This window comes from Oreochromis aureus, linkage group 9, assembly GCF_013358895.1.
Source record: "Oreochromis aureus strain Israel breed Guangdong linkage group 9, ZZ_aureus, whole genome shotgun sequence".
Taxonomy (NCBI): Eukaryota; Metazoa; Chordata; class Actinopteri; order Cichliformes; family Cichlidae; genus Oreochromis; species Oreochromis aureus.
The window spans coordinates 10500858-10517478 of NC_052950.1; the positions used below are offsets into that span (position 1 = coordinate 10500858).

At 42.9% G+C, this 16621-nt stretch overlaps 1 protein-coding gene across 1 annotated transcript in view; it reads right to left on the bottom strand.

Annotated features, from left to right (window-relative positions):
- Positions 1–16621, bottom strand: part of LOC116335748 (guanine nucleotide exchange factor VAV3) — a 91390-nt gene that overhangs the window by 57970 nt on the left and 16799 nt on the right. Inside the window, exon 2 of the mRNA XM_031759500.2 lies at positions 16021–16137. Within this exon, the coding sequence (XP_031615360.1) occupies positions 16021–16137 (117 nt within the window). The remainder of the gene's footprint in view (positions 1–16020; positions 16138–16621) is intronic.

Genomic DNA, 16621 nt, shown 5'->3' on the forward strand with positions numbered 1-16621 from the left:
CAGTCTCTGTGTAATTCTAGAACAAATATTCACAACAAACAGTACAAGCTTCTGAGTTTTGCCTTCATTTCTTTCTCTCAGCAGAGTAAGGTTAGAAGTAAGGTCATCCTCACTGTCCAGGTAAATCACATCAACCTCCACGGACCGCAGCCCCTCAGGACACACACACGCACACAGTCGCTCACACATGTAGTCCCAGCCTCACAAGCACATCCTTCACTCACACACATGCTTGTCTTCAGCCTCTCTGAATGGTTGACATTCACATCAGTGGGGGAGCGTTTTACACATGTGATCACACATTTGCATGGTTTTCACACAACGTGAAAAAACACGAAACAAGAAAAGTGATGTTCCCGAATACACACATCTGATCTGCCAAATCCTCACTTTTCTGGCAGATTATTTAACTCCAGCTGAGCTTCACAGTGCCTGAATCAGCAGGCTGCTCACAACTGGCCAGCAGTAAGCAGTCGTGCCAGCACATACATGCACATAGAGAGTGCCGTGAACTCCAGGAAGACCTCATAAATGAACGTGATGTGGTGGAAGACTGAAACACTTGGGGTTTCTTCTTTAGGGAATACCAATTTTTTAAAAATAAAGCCATGCAGTGAAAATTCTGTGCACATCTAAAACCTGGGCTCTGTGATAAATTTTATGTTTTTGTACATAAATACAACTAATAAAGGTTTTTGCTCATTTTGAATCAATATTGCCAAAAAACGGCTCATGTCTTTCTTCTTGTTAAGGATTCGCATGTCTGGATTTGAATGCTAGTTTAATGTAGTTTTTTTGTACAGTCTTTAGCATTTTACCCAGTCTGATGTCGTGAAAGCAAGCACCAGTTTTTTCAGGCTTCTAGTAGAGCAAGCAGAAATCTTTGCATCTGTCATTGTGTATTCATGCAAATTATTTTAAAAGCTAACAAAAAGCTAAATGTTTGTCAGAGATGCTCACATCCCGTTTCCCTTTAGCTCTAAAGACACTTTACCTGCATGCATCCAAAGCCTGTTCAAAGGTGACCACACACAAACTGACCACAAAAAACTGAAAACTTTCGTACATATTTCAGGATGTCAGCGGGGCAGCGTGAGTTCTTGCTGGCAGAGCTGGGACCACATCTGCAGGGGCAGAGGAATCATTTCAGAGATCTGATTGACCAGGAGCGGCGTCTAGCTGTGCGCCTGAGGTAAAATAGTATTATTTTACTATTTCCACATCATTAGATATTCAGTACTGATCTGTGTTTTGAGCCACAGCAAACTTATTGCCAAATGCAGCATCTGACTGGTTGGATGTTCGGATCCAAAAAGTCAGAAAAAATAAATAAAGCTGTCCAGCAAAATTATGTGTGAACAGCTGCATTAAAAAGAGGTAAGCCTGTGCGCCAGCTTAGCTCAATGCGTCGAGCAGGCGATCACATGCCAAAGGGCTGAGAGCGGCCGGCCCGGGTTAGCGGCCGGCCCGGGTTCGAGTCCGACCCGCGTCCTTTGCAGCATGTCATCTGTCTCTGCCCCTGCTTTCCTGTCCTCTCTTCATTGTGTCTATTGAAGAAGGCCAATAAAAGGAATAGGCGAGTCTAAAAAAAGCTTTTAACATGCAGATCGTGCAGATTTTACAGGTCTACTGTGTCGAGGCCTTAAGGCTGTCCTTGCTGCCCTTGAGGCGAAACTGTGGTACATTTTGATATTTTATGGCTACATTTTCACTCATATTTTTCTATTTTTTTAATCCACTTTTATGCTCAACAAAAGTGTTTACACAAAAGATTCTCAGCAGTCCTTTCAGGCTACGATCCTACATACAGAGATGAATTCTTCATGGAGGACCCCCCACTCGAAGCTAGTGCGACACGACCCAGAGCTTCTTGCTATTGTGCTCACTGCTGGTATTATCATTGACTTCATTGCAGCAGCCGTGCTAAAGACATAACCTCATCTCTTCCACCCACTCCTGAGCCAATCTGCAGCACAATCTCCATTGTTTCATCACGTTGACATGACAATATCAGTCCCTCGCTGCCGAAACACAATCTCGCAGTTAACTGGGGATGAAATGAAGCAAACGAGGGGAAAACAATCTCCCCAAAGCCTCTTTGAGGGGAAAATATAAACTCTGGTTTTAGTAGTGTTTTTTTTAAGTGAAGCTACCAGGACAGTGTTTAAAGGCTGCACATTTCAGCTCCTAGTGGGGATCATTTGGCGAGCAGAGACTTGAAAGACTGCCAGAAACCTTAACAAAGTGTAAGAGCAAGCTCGAGTGGGATGTCTGTGCTGAAAACGACGTCCTAAGGCGGTCAGTGAAAATCCATATGGACATTCCTCGGCAATTCTTTTTTTTTTTTGAGAGCCTTTGATCCTGCAGCGTCCGTCAAAGAGCTTCAGCATGCGCCTCAGTTTTAGTCCGCCCCGTCTCACCCCACAGGATATTACGAACCCAAAGAGGGATGTGAGTGTGTGCTGTGAAAATGGAATCACAGGCAAATTAATTCGAAAACAAGTTTGAGATCTGTTTGGGTCAGGACTGGGACACAAACACGTCCTGTCTGCTGCTTTTATGTAGGCTGACAAACTGCAGAAGCACGCTACGAGAACATGACGGGAATGACAACAGCAACGGTCGTTACTCGCTAAAGATTCTCCACAGCTCCATAGCCATTTTTATATTTTGCTTGTTTTACGTTATTGTATTTTTGCACAACTCTGTTGCTTGTGAAGCTCGCACACAAGAATTTCACTCACATGTACTGTACCAGTGTACCTGCACATGTGACGTGACAATAAAAGTGATTTGATTTGATTTGATTTGAGCTAGCAGACTAACAAAGAAACATGTAAATTGCTTTATTAAAAATAGTTTTTTAGTTTGTTTTTTAACAGCTTTGGCCAAACTGACTTGAATTTAAAACTCAAACTTTTATTCGCTTTTACTTCAGTCATTTAATTGGGGGCTGAATCCACCGGGGACACCAGGAGAATGTAATTAAGCGCTGGAAGGTCAGAAAAGTCGACAGATCTGTGGTGCTCCAGAGAGCTGAGTCTTAGGAGGCACTCAGAAGAGGAAACTGTCGCCCAGTTCAGAGAAGAAACATAGTGCCGGGAGCTTCAGAAGACACATCCTTCGCTCTGCTTTTTTCTTGATTTACAGCCACTCTGAATGTAGGTAAACAAAGACTGAATCAGGGTTATCAATCTTGTTGCACTTCGCAGAGCTATTCATCGTACTAGTTTACATGTCAGGTATTTTACGACCTCTTTTCGTCATCGCCGGATTATACTGTCGACTGTCGAGCGGCATGAGCTAAACCCTCAATGAGATGTTACCATAAATCCAAATCTCGATGGTATAAAGTAATAACACCTTTCATATTGGCTCCAGACAATAAAAGCAAAGTAAATGAAGACTTTCCTTATATCAGGCCAGAAGCCTATATTAATATACCACCTTTTATTGGTTATCTTATTATCAAGGGTAGTGTATACAAGATTCAACAAGCTGGATTAAAGCTAATCATCTCATCCAGGATTGTCAAACTGTGCAATGGAGGAGGCAGGTAAAGTGAAACTTCCCTTTCTGCCAGTGTAAAGATGTTTTACTACACATTTAATGCGTGCTCTAGTTTTTCCACATAATAAAGAAATGCTGCTTTGGACTTAAATTGTAAGAAATACATGTGTAAAATTACAGCTCATTGCGCTGTAAACCCAGTGTAAAAATCACAAGTCACAAGAGTAGATAGTTCTGTTATTTAATTGTTGATCCATTACTTTTTTATTTAGGTTTGGTATGAATGGCCGTTTATTTCCTCCTTCACATTCTCCAAAACCTTCCAAGGGGCCAGATTGGAGCCTTTGGCGGGCCGATGCCTCCTCGGCCAACCCAGGCCTCAAGGGCCAGTGTCCCGTAGGTTTTAGATCTCACCCTGAGTCTACACATCTGAATCAAATGATTAGTTCATTACCAGGCCTCTGGAGAACTTCAAGACATGCTGAGGAGGTAATTTAGCCATTTAAATCAGCTGTGTTGGATCAAGGACACGTCTAAAACTTGCAGGACACCGGCCTTTGAGGCCTGGGTTTGGACACCACTGTCCTAGGCCACATGTTTTGAAAATTGTTGTGAAAATATGATTGGTAACTTGTTCGTATGCAAAGAAGGGAAGTTATGCAATCGCATTATTGTTTCAGCCTACATGTGTTATCAAACCTATATGTGGTCCATGGACTAAAATGAGTTTGACAGACCTGGTGCAGATGAAAAAGTAGAGCTGCAAAAGCAGCCCGAGTTAAATTCTGATGTAAGTTATGGTAATGTGGAAGCTCTTCTTGATGTACATAACATGACACATCAAACCAACTGATGAAATCCCAAACTGACTCTGAAACTGCAGCCAAAAAAAAGGGCAGACTGAATAACCAAATACATTCATATCCTCTATAATGCAACAAACGTGTCGGCACTTCTGGATCTGTGTTGCTAACGCGCTGGCCACAAATAGCCAGCTTGTCAGATCTATATGGCGTAAGTGGGTTAGCATCATTTAGCATACCCCGAGGAGTTACCATTATAATCACGAGTGCTTAAATAGGCACTGTTTCAATCAGCCTGTGCAGATTCTGCACATTAGTCATGCAGCTGTGTGCAATCTTTTTATGGTGTTTTACTTTTGCTTGAATAATTAAACGCCATAAAGGAAAATATCACTCATCTGTCCATTACGAAGGCTTAGAGGAACTCAGCTATAGAAAAGCAGCTTTCTGATGAGTACATCAACTCTTCTAAACTTGTTTGTAGAGGGTTATTTTTAGGGTCTCATCATATATTTGCAGTTAACATTCACAGCTGTACATTGTTTTGAGTGGAAAAAAGCAAAAGGAAAATGAGAAATAAAGAAAGCAATACAAAAAAGAGCAAGAACAAAAACCAGACTGAGAATTTAAATGGAAAGTAAATGATAATAGGGTATAATCTGTTTATGCCGAATTCTGACTCTACCCTCCAAATGTCAGACCAGGCAACCTTTTGAGAACTCATTAGCAATCTCACAGCCTCATTTTCCTGTTCTTAGCTGACAGGAGTTACACTCGCTGTGGTCTTCTGCTGCTGTGACCCGTCTGCCTCAAGTTTGACATGTTGTGCGTTTAGAGATGGTCGTCTGCATATCTTGGGTTAAAGTTACTGTTCCCTTCCTATCAGCTCCAGTCTGTCCTTTCTCCTCTAACCTCTGGCAACAACATGGCATTTTCACCCGGAGAACTGCTGCTCACTGGATATTTTCCCTTTTTTTGGACCATTCTTCATTCAAAGTCTCTTAAATCATCTCTCTCCCCGATTCTGACACTCGCTTTAAACTTCAGCAGGTCATCTTGACCATGTCTACTACACACGAGCTGCTTCTGTGTTACAAGTAGCAGCCAAACAGTCAAACCTAAGAAAGTGAGTGGATATAAAAACAGCTGCACAGTTTGAGAAATTGCACACATCAGACTCCATTAGAAGACACACATTGATTAACACCTCCCTGAAGACACGATCTGCAGTGCATGACGCACGCCATCTTCCATCATGCTTCTTTTTAATAATGCTGATGACATGTCCCAAGAAACTAATGAAAAACTGTCCATTTGGAGGCTGTTGTTGAATTTACTGAATCCTATTAGGATTTTAATTGAAGTAAATACACGTTTCCTAATTAAATGAGGGCGCTTCATTGTGTTTAAACAAAAGGAATACTCCTCTGTTGCATGTCTGCCACTAAAGTGAAGCCAAAATCATCGTTTCTTAAACTGTCTTATGTCCAACAAAAGCAATTTTAGCTGCTTCTCTTGTTTCATGGATTTTTTTTGATGGATTTATGGATTAAATCTCATTAAATAACCACACAGTGATTAATATTATATTACTATAATCCCCATCAGAATCTTGACCACGTTCACCCAGAAAACCAAACTGCAGCTTTTCATGTAAGATGAATCACACGGCTGCCTTCATGCATTATTTCATTTACTGCGCAAACTTCTCCCCATGTGAGTTCATCAAAACTGCCTCTTTTTTGGATATTATATAACTCGGAGCAGTTGCTACGATGGGATAAAATTCAAAGAGCGTGGAGGATGGAGATTAGCTATTTAGAATCGCCCCCACTTTTGAATGACAGCGCATCCACCCACTCCACCTCCACCTCTCCGAAGCAACACAAAGAGGAAAAGACCCCAACCCCCCCTTCCTTCTCCACAGTTGCATCTGGAAAAAGCATCGTTGACACGCACACAGTCCTCTGCAACGATTCTGCACAATCTTTACGTTACAGAAAAGCATCTCAGCGAAATCAGGAGAACATAAACGTCCCTGTGATTCAGTGCCGTTAGCGCCGACGCAGAGATGACAGATGCTGCCTCCGGCACCTCTTGACAGGTTTTTGGTGAAAGTTTTTAAAGATGTGTCAGCGAAGGATTGCCCTTGTTGAAAACAAAATCTCCCTCATTCGTCTCCTTTCAGATGAAGCTAGCGGGCGCCCAGGGGAAACTGGCTGCACAGTGGGGAGAAAGTGGATTGAAGAGAGCGAAATAAACATGCAGAATCTAAACATTCTCGGTGAATTGCTGCTCATCTGGAAGAGAACACTGACCACAGGCAACTCACGTTCTGAATAAATTCACCTCCAACGCTCATCTGTAAGCAGGATCGCCATTTTTTTAAAGCTCCACTCTGACGTCTGAACAGCACAGTGGAGTTTGGATGTTTCGTCTATGAATGGTATGTGTAAATAAGACTAATATGGAGAAATCTGATTTTATTGTGTCAGAAAACTTGAAAAAAAGTGGAGTTTCGTGTCAAGTAACACATGAAACTCACAGTATAGCACCAGGTCAGTTAAACTGCGAGGATATCTACCCAGTTAGGAACTATAAGCCTTTGTGAATCAATTTCAACTCCTTTGATGCACATTTAACTGACAACAGGTGCACCGGAGAGGCAAAAACAAGACAAGCTCCAAAAAGGGAACAGATTTGCATATGGTGGCCACAGACTACTGCTCTCTCTTTCTCCCTCCTGACTGATACCTCCTAGTACTTTTTTGTATTGTTACTAATGTCCTTGATACTGCTGGTAGCTTTAGATGACACCTGCAGGCCATTCATGTGGCACAGACAGTCCACCTTCACATACGTGGAGATACCCAGATACCCACTAAATGAGGAGAGCTGGATAGAAGCGTTAACCTAGCAGTGAGACTGGTATATCTGGTATTTGGAATGGGAGAAGGCCGCCAGGAAACCTACAAAATTACCTTCAGGGCCACTCATATGCTTGTTCTCACCAAACTGTAAGAACTGGACTACAAGAGGGTGAAACGAGATCCTGAGATCCTTTAGTGCGATCGGTGCTTACAGTCCAGCATTGCATGGCTCAACTAGCAACACCAGAACTGGGAGATCCATCACTGGCACCTTGTTGCTTTCACTGATGGCAGCAAATTCACACTGAGGAAATGTGACAGGCGTGAAAGAGTCTGGACACGTCTGCCTGAAGCATCATTCACGATGACTGGTTTGGCAGTGGGTCGGTCTTGGAGGGTCTCACGGACCTCAGTGTGGTGCCCGACATCACCCTGACTGCTGAATGAAATCCTGAGACCCACTATCAGACCCTACTGTACAGTACAGTAAGGTCTGATATGGTGGATTGCTTTAAATTTATCAGTGCTCACTGCAGTTTGCACAAATGTGACTGTATCTATGGAAAAATCTGAGCATCTTTGATTATATGTAGCTTGCCATCACCAGTCTGTGAATGTGTGTGTGAATCGGTGGATGACTAGATGTGTAAAGCGCTTTGGGGTCCTTACCATTTATACACAATTTGTATGAACTTTTACGTAACAGAGAAAGATCAAGTTTTTTGTTGCCTTTACAGCCGGATGAAAAGACTCCTCATTATCCAGTTTGTACATGCAACAATCGTCCCACTGCAAATTTTAAGAGCAGATCTCCATCTATAATTTCCAGGTCCCAACAGATATTCACGCAAAACAAGAGATATGCATTTGATTCTAAATGGAAGTTGCTTGTAAGGAAAAGCCACTAAAATAATGTCAAAAACTGAAGCAACCCCCACCGATGAAATGTAGTCCATCACTGCTCAAAATAACAGTGAAACCAAACTTTTACTTTATTGTCTAAAGAATGGAAGAAAGAAAATAACAAAATGCCCTCAAATGCATCTGTACCATTTAGCCACACTGCGATGTAGGTCAGTAGTTCCAGGTAGCAAAACACTCCATATTGAAGCAGGAGTAAGAAGAAAATCTGTCAGAATGTAGGGCAGAGAGGGGAGGAGGGGAGGTTTTCAGTCCTTCGCTTCAGTCTCTGTCGTCTTTCCTGACCGCGGTGGCTTAGCTTCACATGCTCTCTGGCTGGCCCAGTGTCGGCAATGGCCTATAAATACCTGCCATGTTTAAACACCCAGGTAACCTCAATACCGAACAGCAGCCTAACACACAAAGCCTTTACCATAACACCGCTGCAAGCACAACCGCTGTTGGCCTCTTACTGTTTCCTGATGTCGATTGGCAACAGAAGAAGGCCACAACTCTCATTTGAGATGCAAAAGCAAAGAATTAGAAAAATTAATTTTTTAAAAAACCTCACTGAAGGATCGGTTTAGTTTTTTTTAAACTAGTGAGATCCTTTTAAATCTTTTTACAGTAGGACTACCTGAAGGGTTAATGTGTTTCACGCTCAACGGGAGGCTCCCCTTTGAACTGGTATGGGGCAGGGACATACAACACAATGTCTTTACACAAAGATACACAGACACACACACACACACCGCTGACCAAAAGTGGCAAGAATATAAATATAAATTCCCCTTCCACCCAGTTTTCCAGTCAGAGCACACTCTTTTTCCTCTCTGTGTCATAAACTCTCCCACATTCACACACACGCTTCCACTTCCAGGGGCCGGAGCCCGGTCACAGGAAGAGTGCGGGCTTGATAGAGCCTGTGGCAGAACAAGACTGAGGAGGTGGAGAGTGGTGGTGGGGGTGGTGGGGTGGAGTTCAATTGTCTAGGCCTGGCTCACCAGAGCACACTTACACAAAATATACTGTAGGCCTCAACAGGCTGGTTGGCACCATGGGGCCTTGGTGGGAAATACTGCTCACCGGGGTGGGTGGTTTGGATTTTACAGGTATGAGTCAAAATGCAGCACATGCAGACAGACAGCAGTGCACATGCACCCTTACACCTGAAGGCAAATTTGAATATAGAAACAACCCCAGAGGGGTTCTGTGGTGACCGTTTCCTCTTCCTGTTTCCTGCTGCTTACTGAGACTTGAGATGAATCAGCCCTCGGAGGAGTCACTGTAGCATGCACACAAATATAGAGACACTCTCACACACTCGTATGCAAACACTACCACCGACACTATCAGACATCTTTTTCCCTCATTCAACTTTAAAAAGACCCGTGTGGCTTTTCAAATGTCACAGAATTATTGTTTGAGGGCCTGTTTTAGCCTTTGTTTGAGGACGTTGTTAGCAGTGGTGATGAGTCTTAGCTTCTGCTTCACTCGGGCCATGTTAGTGCCGGTCCTTCCCCGGTTTCATCTAATTGTCCACAAAAGCTATTACAGTGAGCCTCGTCACAATGAACGCTGCCCAATGCTCCAGGTTGTTGGAGAAATCTGTGTATGTTTTGTCACCTGTGAGCTGACTAAATGAAAAATGTAATCCAAGGAAAAATGTGCGATGCATAAATTGGATAGAGCAACAAATAAGGCGTATGTTGTCTGCAGCTCACAAATCCATAACCAAAAGATCCCAAGTTCCCATGACAGCCTACTCTTCAGCTCCGTTTGTGTTTGCACAGAGTAAGGTGATGGTTGCCACAAGCTAAGACTTCAACTCAGCTCACACGGAGAGCTCCAACAGATGTCCACAATCATCAAAGAAGTTTTTTTCTTTGACACCCTGAAACAATCAAAGAGACAATCCATTCCTGCAGCCGGCAAGCAGAGCTGCGGGGTGGGGGGGGGGGGGCTTGGAGGGTCTGGCCAAGTAATCTTCAGAAAGACACGACTGAGCTCGGGCGGTTGGTGTGTGTGTGTGCATGATGGGTTTTCTGTTTTTTGCACAAGTGCACGCGCTCATGCTTGAAGAAACCAGTTGTTATGAGAAGTGTGTTTCCAGTGAAATCAGCTGCCGTGCAGTCAGTCACCGGGAGTCCATGAATTATCCACAGAGCTTTCAGCAGGTTCTGTCAAATTGTTTTGGGGTTGACTTTAAACCCAAGTGCACAGCAAGTGAACCAAGGAAGCTTTTTCACACATGCTGGAACTCAAGGTAAACAAAAACCACTGAATGGCCAACATTTCTCTGGTAACAAGACTGTGGAGAATTCTCTGGAACATCCACTGAAGTCAAAGGGATGTAGGGTGATAGCAAACAGCATTTACAACAAGAACACTTTATACTCAGTGGTTAAAATGTTTGAGTCCTTGAGCCATTCACCTGTGTGAAGTTTCAGATATTTGTGGATGACACCCTTGCATCCCTGAGCTAATTACAGCGAGCCACGTACACAGATCTGCACACCAAGAGCCGAAGGCGTATAAATTTTGCGGCTCCATTAAAAGTAGATGTGCCAGTCAGCCAGCATGCACAATGCAACTGGAATGCAGTGATTTATAAAGTTAAGGCTTGCACATGCATTCTGTAAGTTGAAATGTCCACCACAGAAAGCTGTGGTCTCGAGCCGCCTGCCAATAAAATCAGATTAATTGCTTTTGCAGAGGTTTGGACCGGCTTCTCTTTCTGAAGGCCTCGTTTAGCATTAAAAAAACACACAAAACAGCCATAAACCGAGCTCCTTTCTGTGTTACTGACATCTTTGTAACCTTTTGTTGTGTTGTCACAAAGCAGAAAAAGCCATTACACCATGATGGGAGAGAAGGCTACACTTTCAAAGCCAGACTAATTAGTCTGTTGTAGGTGGGTTCACTGCTCCACAAGGCTGAGAGTTTAATTGCAGGTTTAATCGACTGACACCTACGACACCACCAACCTCCAACGCCATGCTGGAAAGATGTTAGCAACAACCTGCGAGGAATCTCTACCATATCTGGGGTGGAGGACAAAATAATGACCAGCAATTACTCTGATCATAACCTAATTGTAGCCTTTAAAATGTGCCTCCGAAGCAGTTGCGACTCACTGTTCCTGCAGCTCAGCCCTGTGGTGCAAAGATACAGCCCGAGTATCCATTAGACATATGATATCTGACCACAGTGATCAGCAGTACAGCTGAAGGACAAAGGAAATAGACAGAGAGGGAGAAATGATGGGGGGGCTGGTCAGGAGATGCATCAGGCTTTAGTGGATTTCCACAGTTAAATTTATCACAGTCAACTGAGGAGGAAGACAGCAATCAATAACCCCTATCTCCCTGCTTTCCTCCGTGAAGGACAGTTGCTTTCAAGGGTCCAGACTCCTTTTAGACACCCCATCCAAAAACAAAAAGAACAAAAAAACTAAATAACCCAAATAATCCACATCATATTCTATTTGAAAAAGAAAGAAAAGCTAGAAAGCCACTGCTAGAGCAGCGGTCCCAAACCTTTTTTGCGCCACGGACCGGTTTATGTCCAACAATATTATCACAGCCTTTAAGGTGTCGCAGATAAATACAACAAAATAAAACCAGTACCAGTAACAAAAAAAAAAAAAAATTTATTCATAATACACGGGAAAAGACCCAGGAAAACCGAGTTAGCGATAAAGACGATAAAAAATGACGATAAAAAATGACGATAAAAAATGACGATAAAAACCGATAAAAACCCCGAAAACCATGAATTTCACACCCGAACCTCAACTCTCGCGGCCCGGTACCGAACGGGTCCGTGGCCCGGGGGTTGGGGACCGCTGTGTTAGAGGCTGATCCCTGACTGGATACCTGCTCCATTTTAACCTCTCGCTGATATACTCAAACTTAGCATCTACGAAATCAAAACAGATAACTGTAGGACTGTGGAAACCTGGAAACCCTTGCCTGATTAATGAAACTAGAATGCGCTATGAATACGCAGGGATCTGGAAGCAGATGAATGAGTCAGGCGCAGCTGCAAAAACAACAGCATGCAAGAGTAGTCACTCATCACCAGATGATTTACATGACACACAGCTAACAATATGCAGGTGTGGCATCTCCTGGCACATGCAAAGCTGTAGAAAATGGAATACAGTACATAATGGAGGGTTACTACACAGGGGTGGAGGCCTGAGCATCCACCAGTCATCCAGATGACCACACCACCAAAGAAGCTTGGTCAGCGCAATACTCTTTAAAGACTGGAAACAAAAATCAACTAGCCAGCACTTCTTAAGCTACTGGTTTTTGCATGATCTTGTTTCCTGTGTGTAAAAACTGAAGCTGAGAAAAAAAAGCGAGTCATTGTTTCCAAGTTGTGATCAACTGCCCACCATGTGACTCTGTGAGCATGGAAAGATCCCGTCAGCACTTTGATTCTATTTAAAAAAAAACAAGTTGGAATTAGCAATAAAATAGAAGTGAGACAATTAGTCAGGCACTGACAGAGATGATGATGGCAGTATGTGTTTTCATTCATCCAAAACTTTCCTAACATGTAAAACTTGCACACTAAGCACACGATGGCACATTTTTCCTATGATATGTAAGGAAAAGGTCTTTTTAAAAGCCCATACATTTTGTGCACATCTTAGCACACAAAAGAGCTTGGAGACAAAATAATATTGTTTCAGTATGTGTGTTCAGATGTGCTGTAACATAATCAGGCTAGTGATGTCATCTGGGGCACATAAGCTTCAGGATGAAGATATTACACTGATTACACCCATGTAATAGCTACGCATTGTATTGTTTTACATTCAGTGGACATACAGTATGGTAAAATGACTGTAACCCTTACAGTGAAACACACGTTGTGGATTCTTCGCCCACGCTGCCAAACACTTCCACAGATAAATCAGTAAGAGGATATATTGTGGCTCTATTGCCCTAAATATCGCACACAGATCAACTCTGGAGCCCTCTCGCTCTTCCTCTCTGTCAGCCAGGTGTGTGTCAGTGTGTGCACGGCCTGCACATCCAAGTTTCTGTTCTCCCTGCAGAACCCACAAGCCCTCGTGTGTCTACAAGACAGATGTTCAAACCAGATGTTCTTGCACCGAACAGAAAGGTCTGCAGACAGACCTGCTGCTTTTGTCTCTGTGACTTGCTGATATCACGGCGCTGTGCCGAGGCGAGTTCAAATTTCAAAAGCAGTTAGACAGATGTAGTTTTATAAATTAAACGCACCCTTGATTTTCCTAGTCTGGTCATGTTTTCTAAGGATTTCTCCCTTTAATGCTCCTTCCCAGCTTCTAAGGTAGCAGAGTCAAGGACTTTAATACCTTTAAGATTACACAGTGCGACTGCTGAAGCAGACAGAGATATTCCCAGCACAGACTCTATATCTAAGTCTATAAGCCAGACCGGCTGATGTTTTATTCAGAAGCAAGCCGGCAGCTATTTTTAAAACAACAAAAAAATAAAATAAAATTTAAAAAAACAGAAAAAGTCTTTTTGAACTGCACGTAAATGGCAGCTTCGCTCATCCCCTGCCCGCCTCGCTCCATTAGCCTCTGCGGAGCCAGCCGAGCGAGGATTACCAACCAGCTTCCAGTCTAATTTCAGAGACGGTAGAGTCACTCAGGGCAATGTGGGATTCACTCAAGAATCATCAAAGTTCTCCCTCCACCAACTGAAATCAGTGGAGAAAAATTAGGCCAAAATCAGACACCAGAATGATTCTCCAGCAGAAACACCCTGAACTTATTGTTTTCTATGTGACTCTATCAGTCTCTCACTGACAAGTTCACATGGAAATGTCTGTAAGCCATTGAAACTATAACCATGCACCAAAAACAAAAGCTCTACCTCATGTACTACTTCCATATAAATAGTAGCAGGTGGTAAATGTGGCCAATATCAAAAAAGTAAATTCTATGTAAATTCTTCTATGTGAGAACATTTTAATTTCCTGTTTGAAAGCTTCTACCCAAATATAGTCATGTGAAATATAGTCACAGGACTCTCTACAGTATTGTAATAGATTCAATAGCTGGTAGAACCACCTTTAGTAGCAAGAAGTTTTCTACATGAGTTTGTACATCATCCTGGGGGGAACACGACCCACTCGTTACAGCATTGCTTCAGCTCATTGGGGTTTGAGGCCATTCATTTACCAAATGTGGTGCTTATACATCATCATGGCCAAATATCCCCACTTCAGTCTCATTTGTATAAAGGATGTTGTTACAGAAGTCGTGAGGTTTGTTCAGATTTTGATTTGCAAACCTAAGCTGCGCTGCCACGTTCTTTATAGAGAGAAGAGGCTTTTTCTTGGTCATCTTCCAAAGCAAGCCATCCCTGTTCGGTCTTTTTCTAACTGTACTGTCATGAACACGAGGCTCTGACTTTATGGCGAGTCCGCGACTCTACTGGGACGTCCATTCCTGCAAAGATTGTGACATTGTGTTAACACACACAATGACAGGTGATGACCAACAAACTGCCAAGACTGCTTTATAGATGTGCTCACACTCGTTGATGATCAGTTAATCGAGTACATTAGCAGCCCCTGACTACTACTTAACCTCTTAATTCCTTTGGAGTTAGTAAGGGTACACAGGACTTTATACAATCCTGTGAAAACATTCTCTTTCACATTGCTGTAGCTAGCTAACACAGGATAAAGAATAGAAACAAAACAGCTAGCATGGATCTGCCACCAAATCTTATCTGGTTAACACAGAACTGGAGCCCTGTATAAATCTGTGTTGATCCTATTGGATTAAAATTACATACTGGAGTTAACATTTGAATAGTAAAAGATTAGAAGGTACAATTACAAGCATAAAGCAAAAACCCTGATATTTTTTAAAATTTGTTTGTTTCCGAGGAGCAAGGATACAGATTTGTATTTGTAGTTCGCTCTACCAGAAAATAAAGAAAGGAACATGCCTCAGTCCAAATGTCTTTTAATTATAACTGACTAAATGAATGGATGGCTTAATTTTCTCAGCTACTTAATTCAGTTTAGTACACCAGTTTAAAAAAAGCTAGAGAGAAGATGGGGAAGATCTTCATTATGTTCCAATAATTCAAAGAGAGCTGTGAAAGTGTAGCTGAAACAGAGTGTTGTTGCTCTGCTCTTCTGAAGTACCCCATTTCAACTTTTATCTCTCAAGTGTTGCCACCTGACCAGTGAGCTTGCAGTGCTCCAGTAGTTATTGTTTCAGAGTAATTTTTCATTCCTATCGATGTTCTTCAGTCTTTCGCTCTCACACACACACATTTTAAGCTCTGGATTTATGACCCTGTCATCTTGTAAACACATCATGTGCACCAAAATGCAGCAGCACCCTCTTTCTGCTCAAGCCTGGTATTTCTAAATCAACCTCCTGGGGACTTCCAGAGGGCTGCCGGAGAGCCGCAGACGCTTCCACAGCCCAGCGAGTGAAGACTGAGAGCCCTATCAAAGTAATGAACCGGAGGCCAGATGTTTAACCCCTCGTAATGTCTGCACGCTGACTTTTTTCTTTAATGAGAGGAAGCGATTAAAGTGCTGGGTCATGGTGCTGACTTCAGCTTTAGCTCGTGATTTGGGAGTGTGAAGCAAGCCAAACTGTGGCCTCAGACTGCATTTATTAGCACCTGTGACGGGAAAACCGGTGTCTTCTAATTACACTTCAGATGCTCTCACAATGACCAAGTCTGCCTTTTAAGAAAGAAATCATTGAAAGACTAATAAAAATGTAGCTCCAAGTTCTGTGACTTAAAGACAAAAGCAAAAGTGGGTGTAACAGCACATTTGACTAATTCAGAACAGTCTTTGGGGACAGCTGGCGCACACAGCGAGGGTGGATGCAGGCTGTGGATGCCAAAGCCTCCGTCTCGTTCTTTATCGGGCCTGTAGCAGCCGTGCCTTACCTTTCCAAAGTCCCTGACGTCAAAGAGGTCAAAGGCCTCGAAGAGCTCACTTTTCTTCATGCCAAAGACGTCGCTGCACGCTGCCAGGAACGTCCTGATGTTCTTCAGGCACAGGAACTGTGTCAGGGAGACAGAAAAGGTTCATGTATCAGTGGCAGGACAATACATTTACAGGCAGTATCGTGATGTTTCACTTTTCTTTCCAAATGGCCGCGTGTCTGTGCGCATGTCTTTGCTGACATCACTGTACAGTTTCTGCTTTTTGGATAGTACTTGACAGCTTTCACTCTCGCTGTCAAATCAGGCCACACAGCTTAGGACAATGGAGGGCCACAGCTCTGAAAGAGGGAGGAAGCTGTGCTTAAAGGCATCGTGTTTCACTAATATGATGTATCTGCTGTTGAAATAAGGCAGTGGGGGGCTGCATAATAAAGGAAAAGATAATTCAACACAGCAGGGAGAGAAAGATCTTGGTTACTCCTCCCCATACAGTGCATCGTCTCTGCTATGTTTCATGTAAATGAAGAAGAAATTTTAAGGAACATCCTTATTATTGACTTGTCAGTTGAATAGCTGGCTAACTGCACATGTATACACTAAT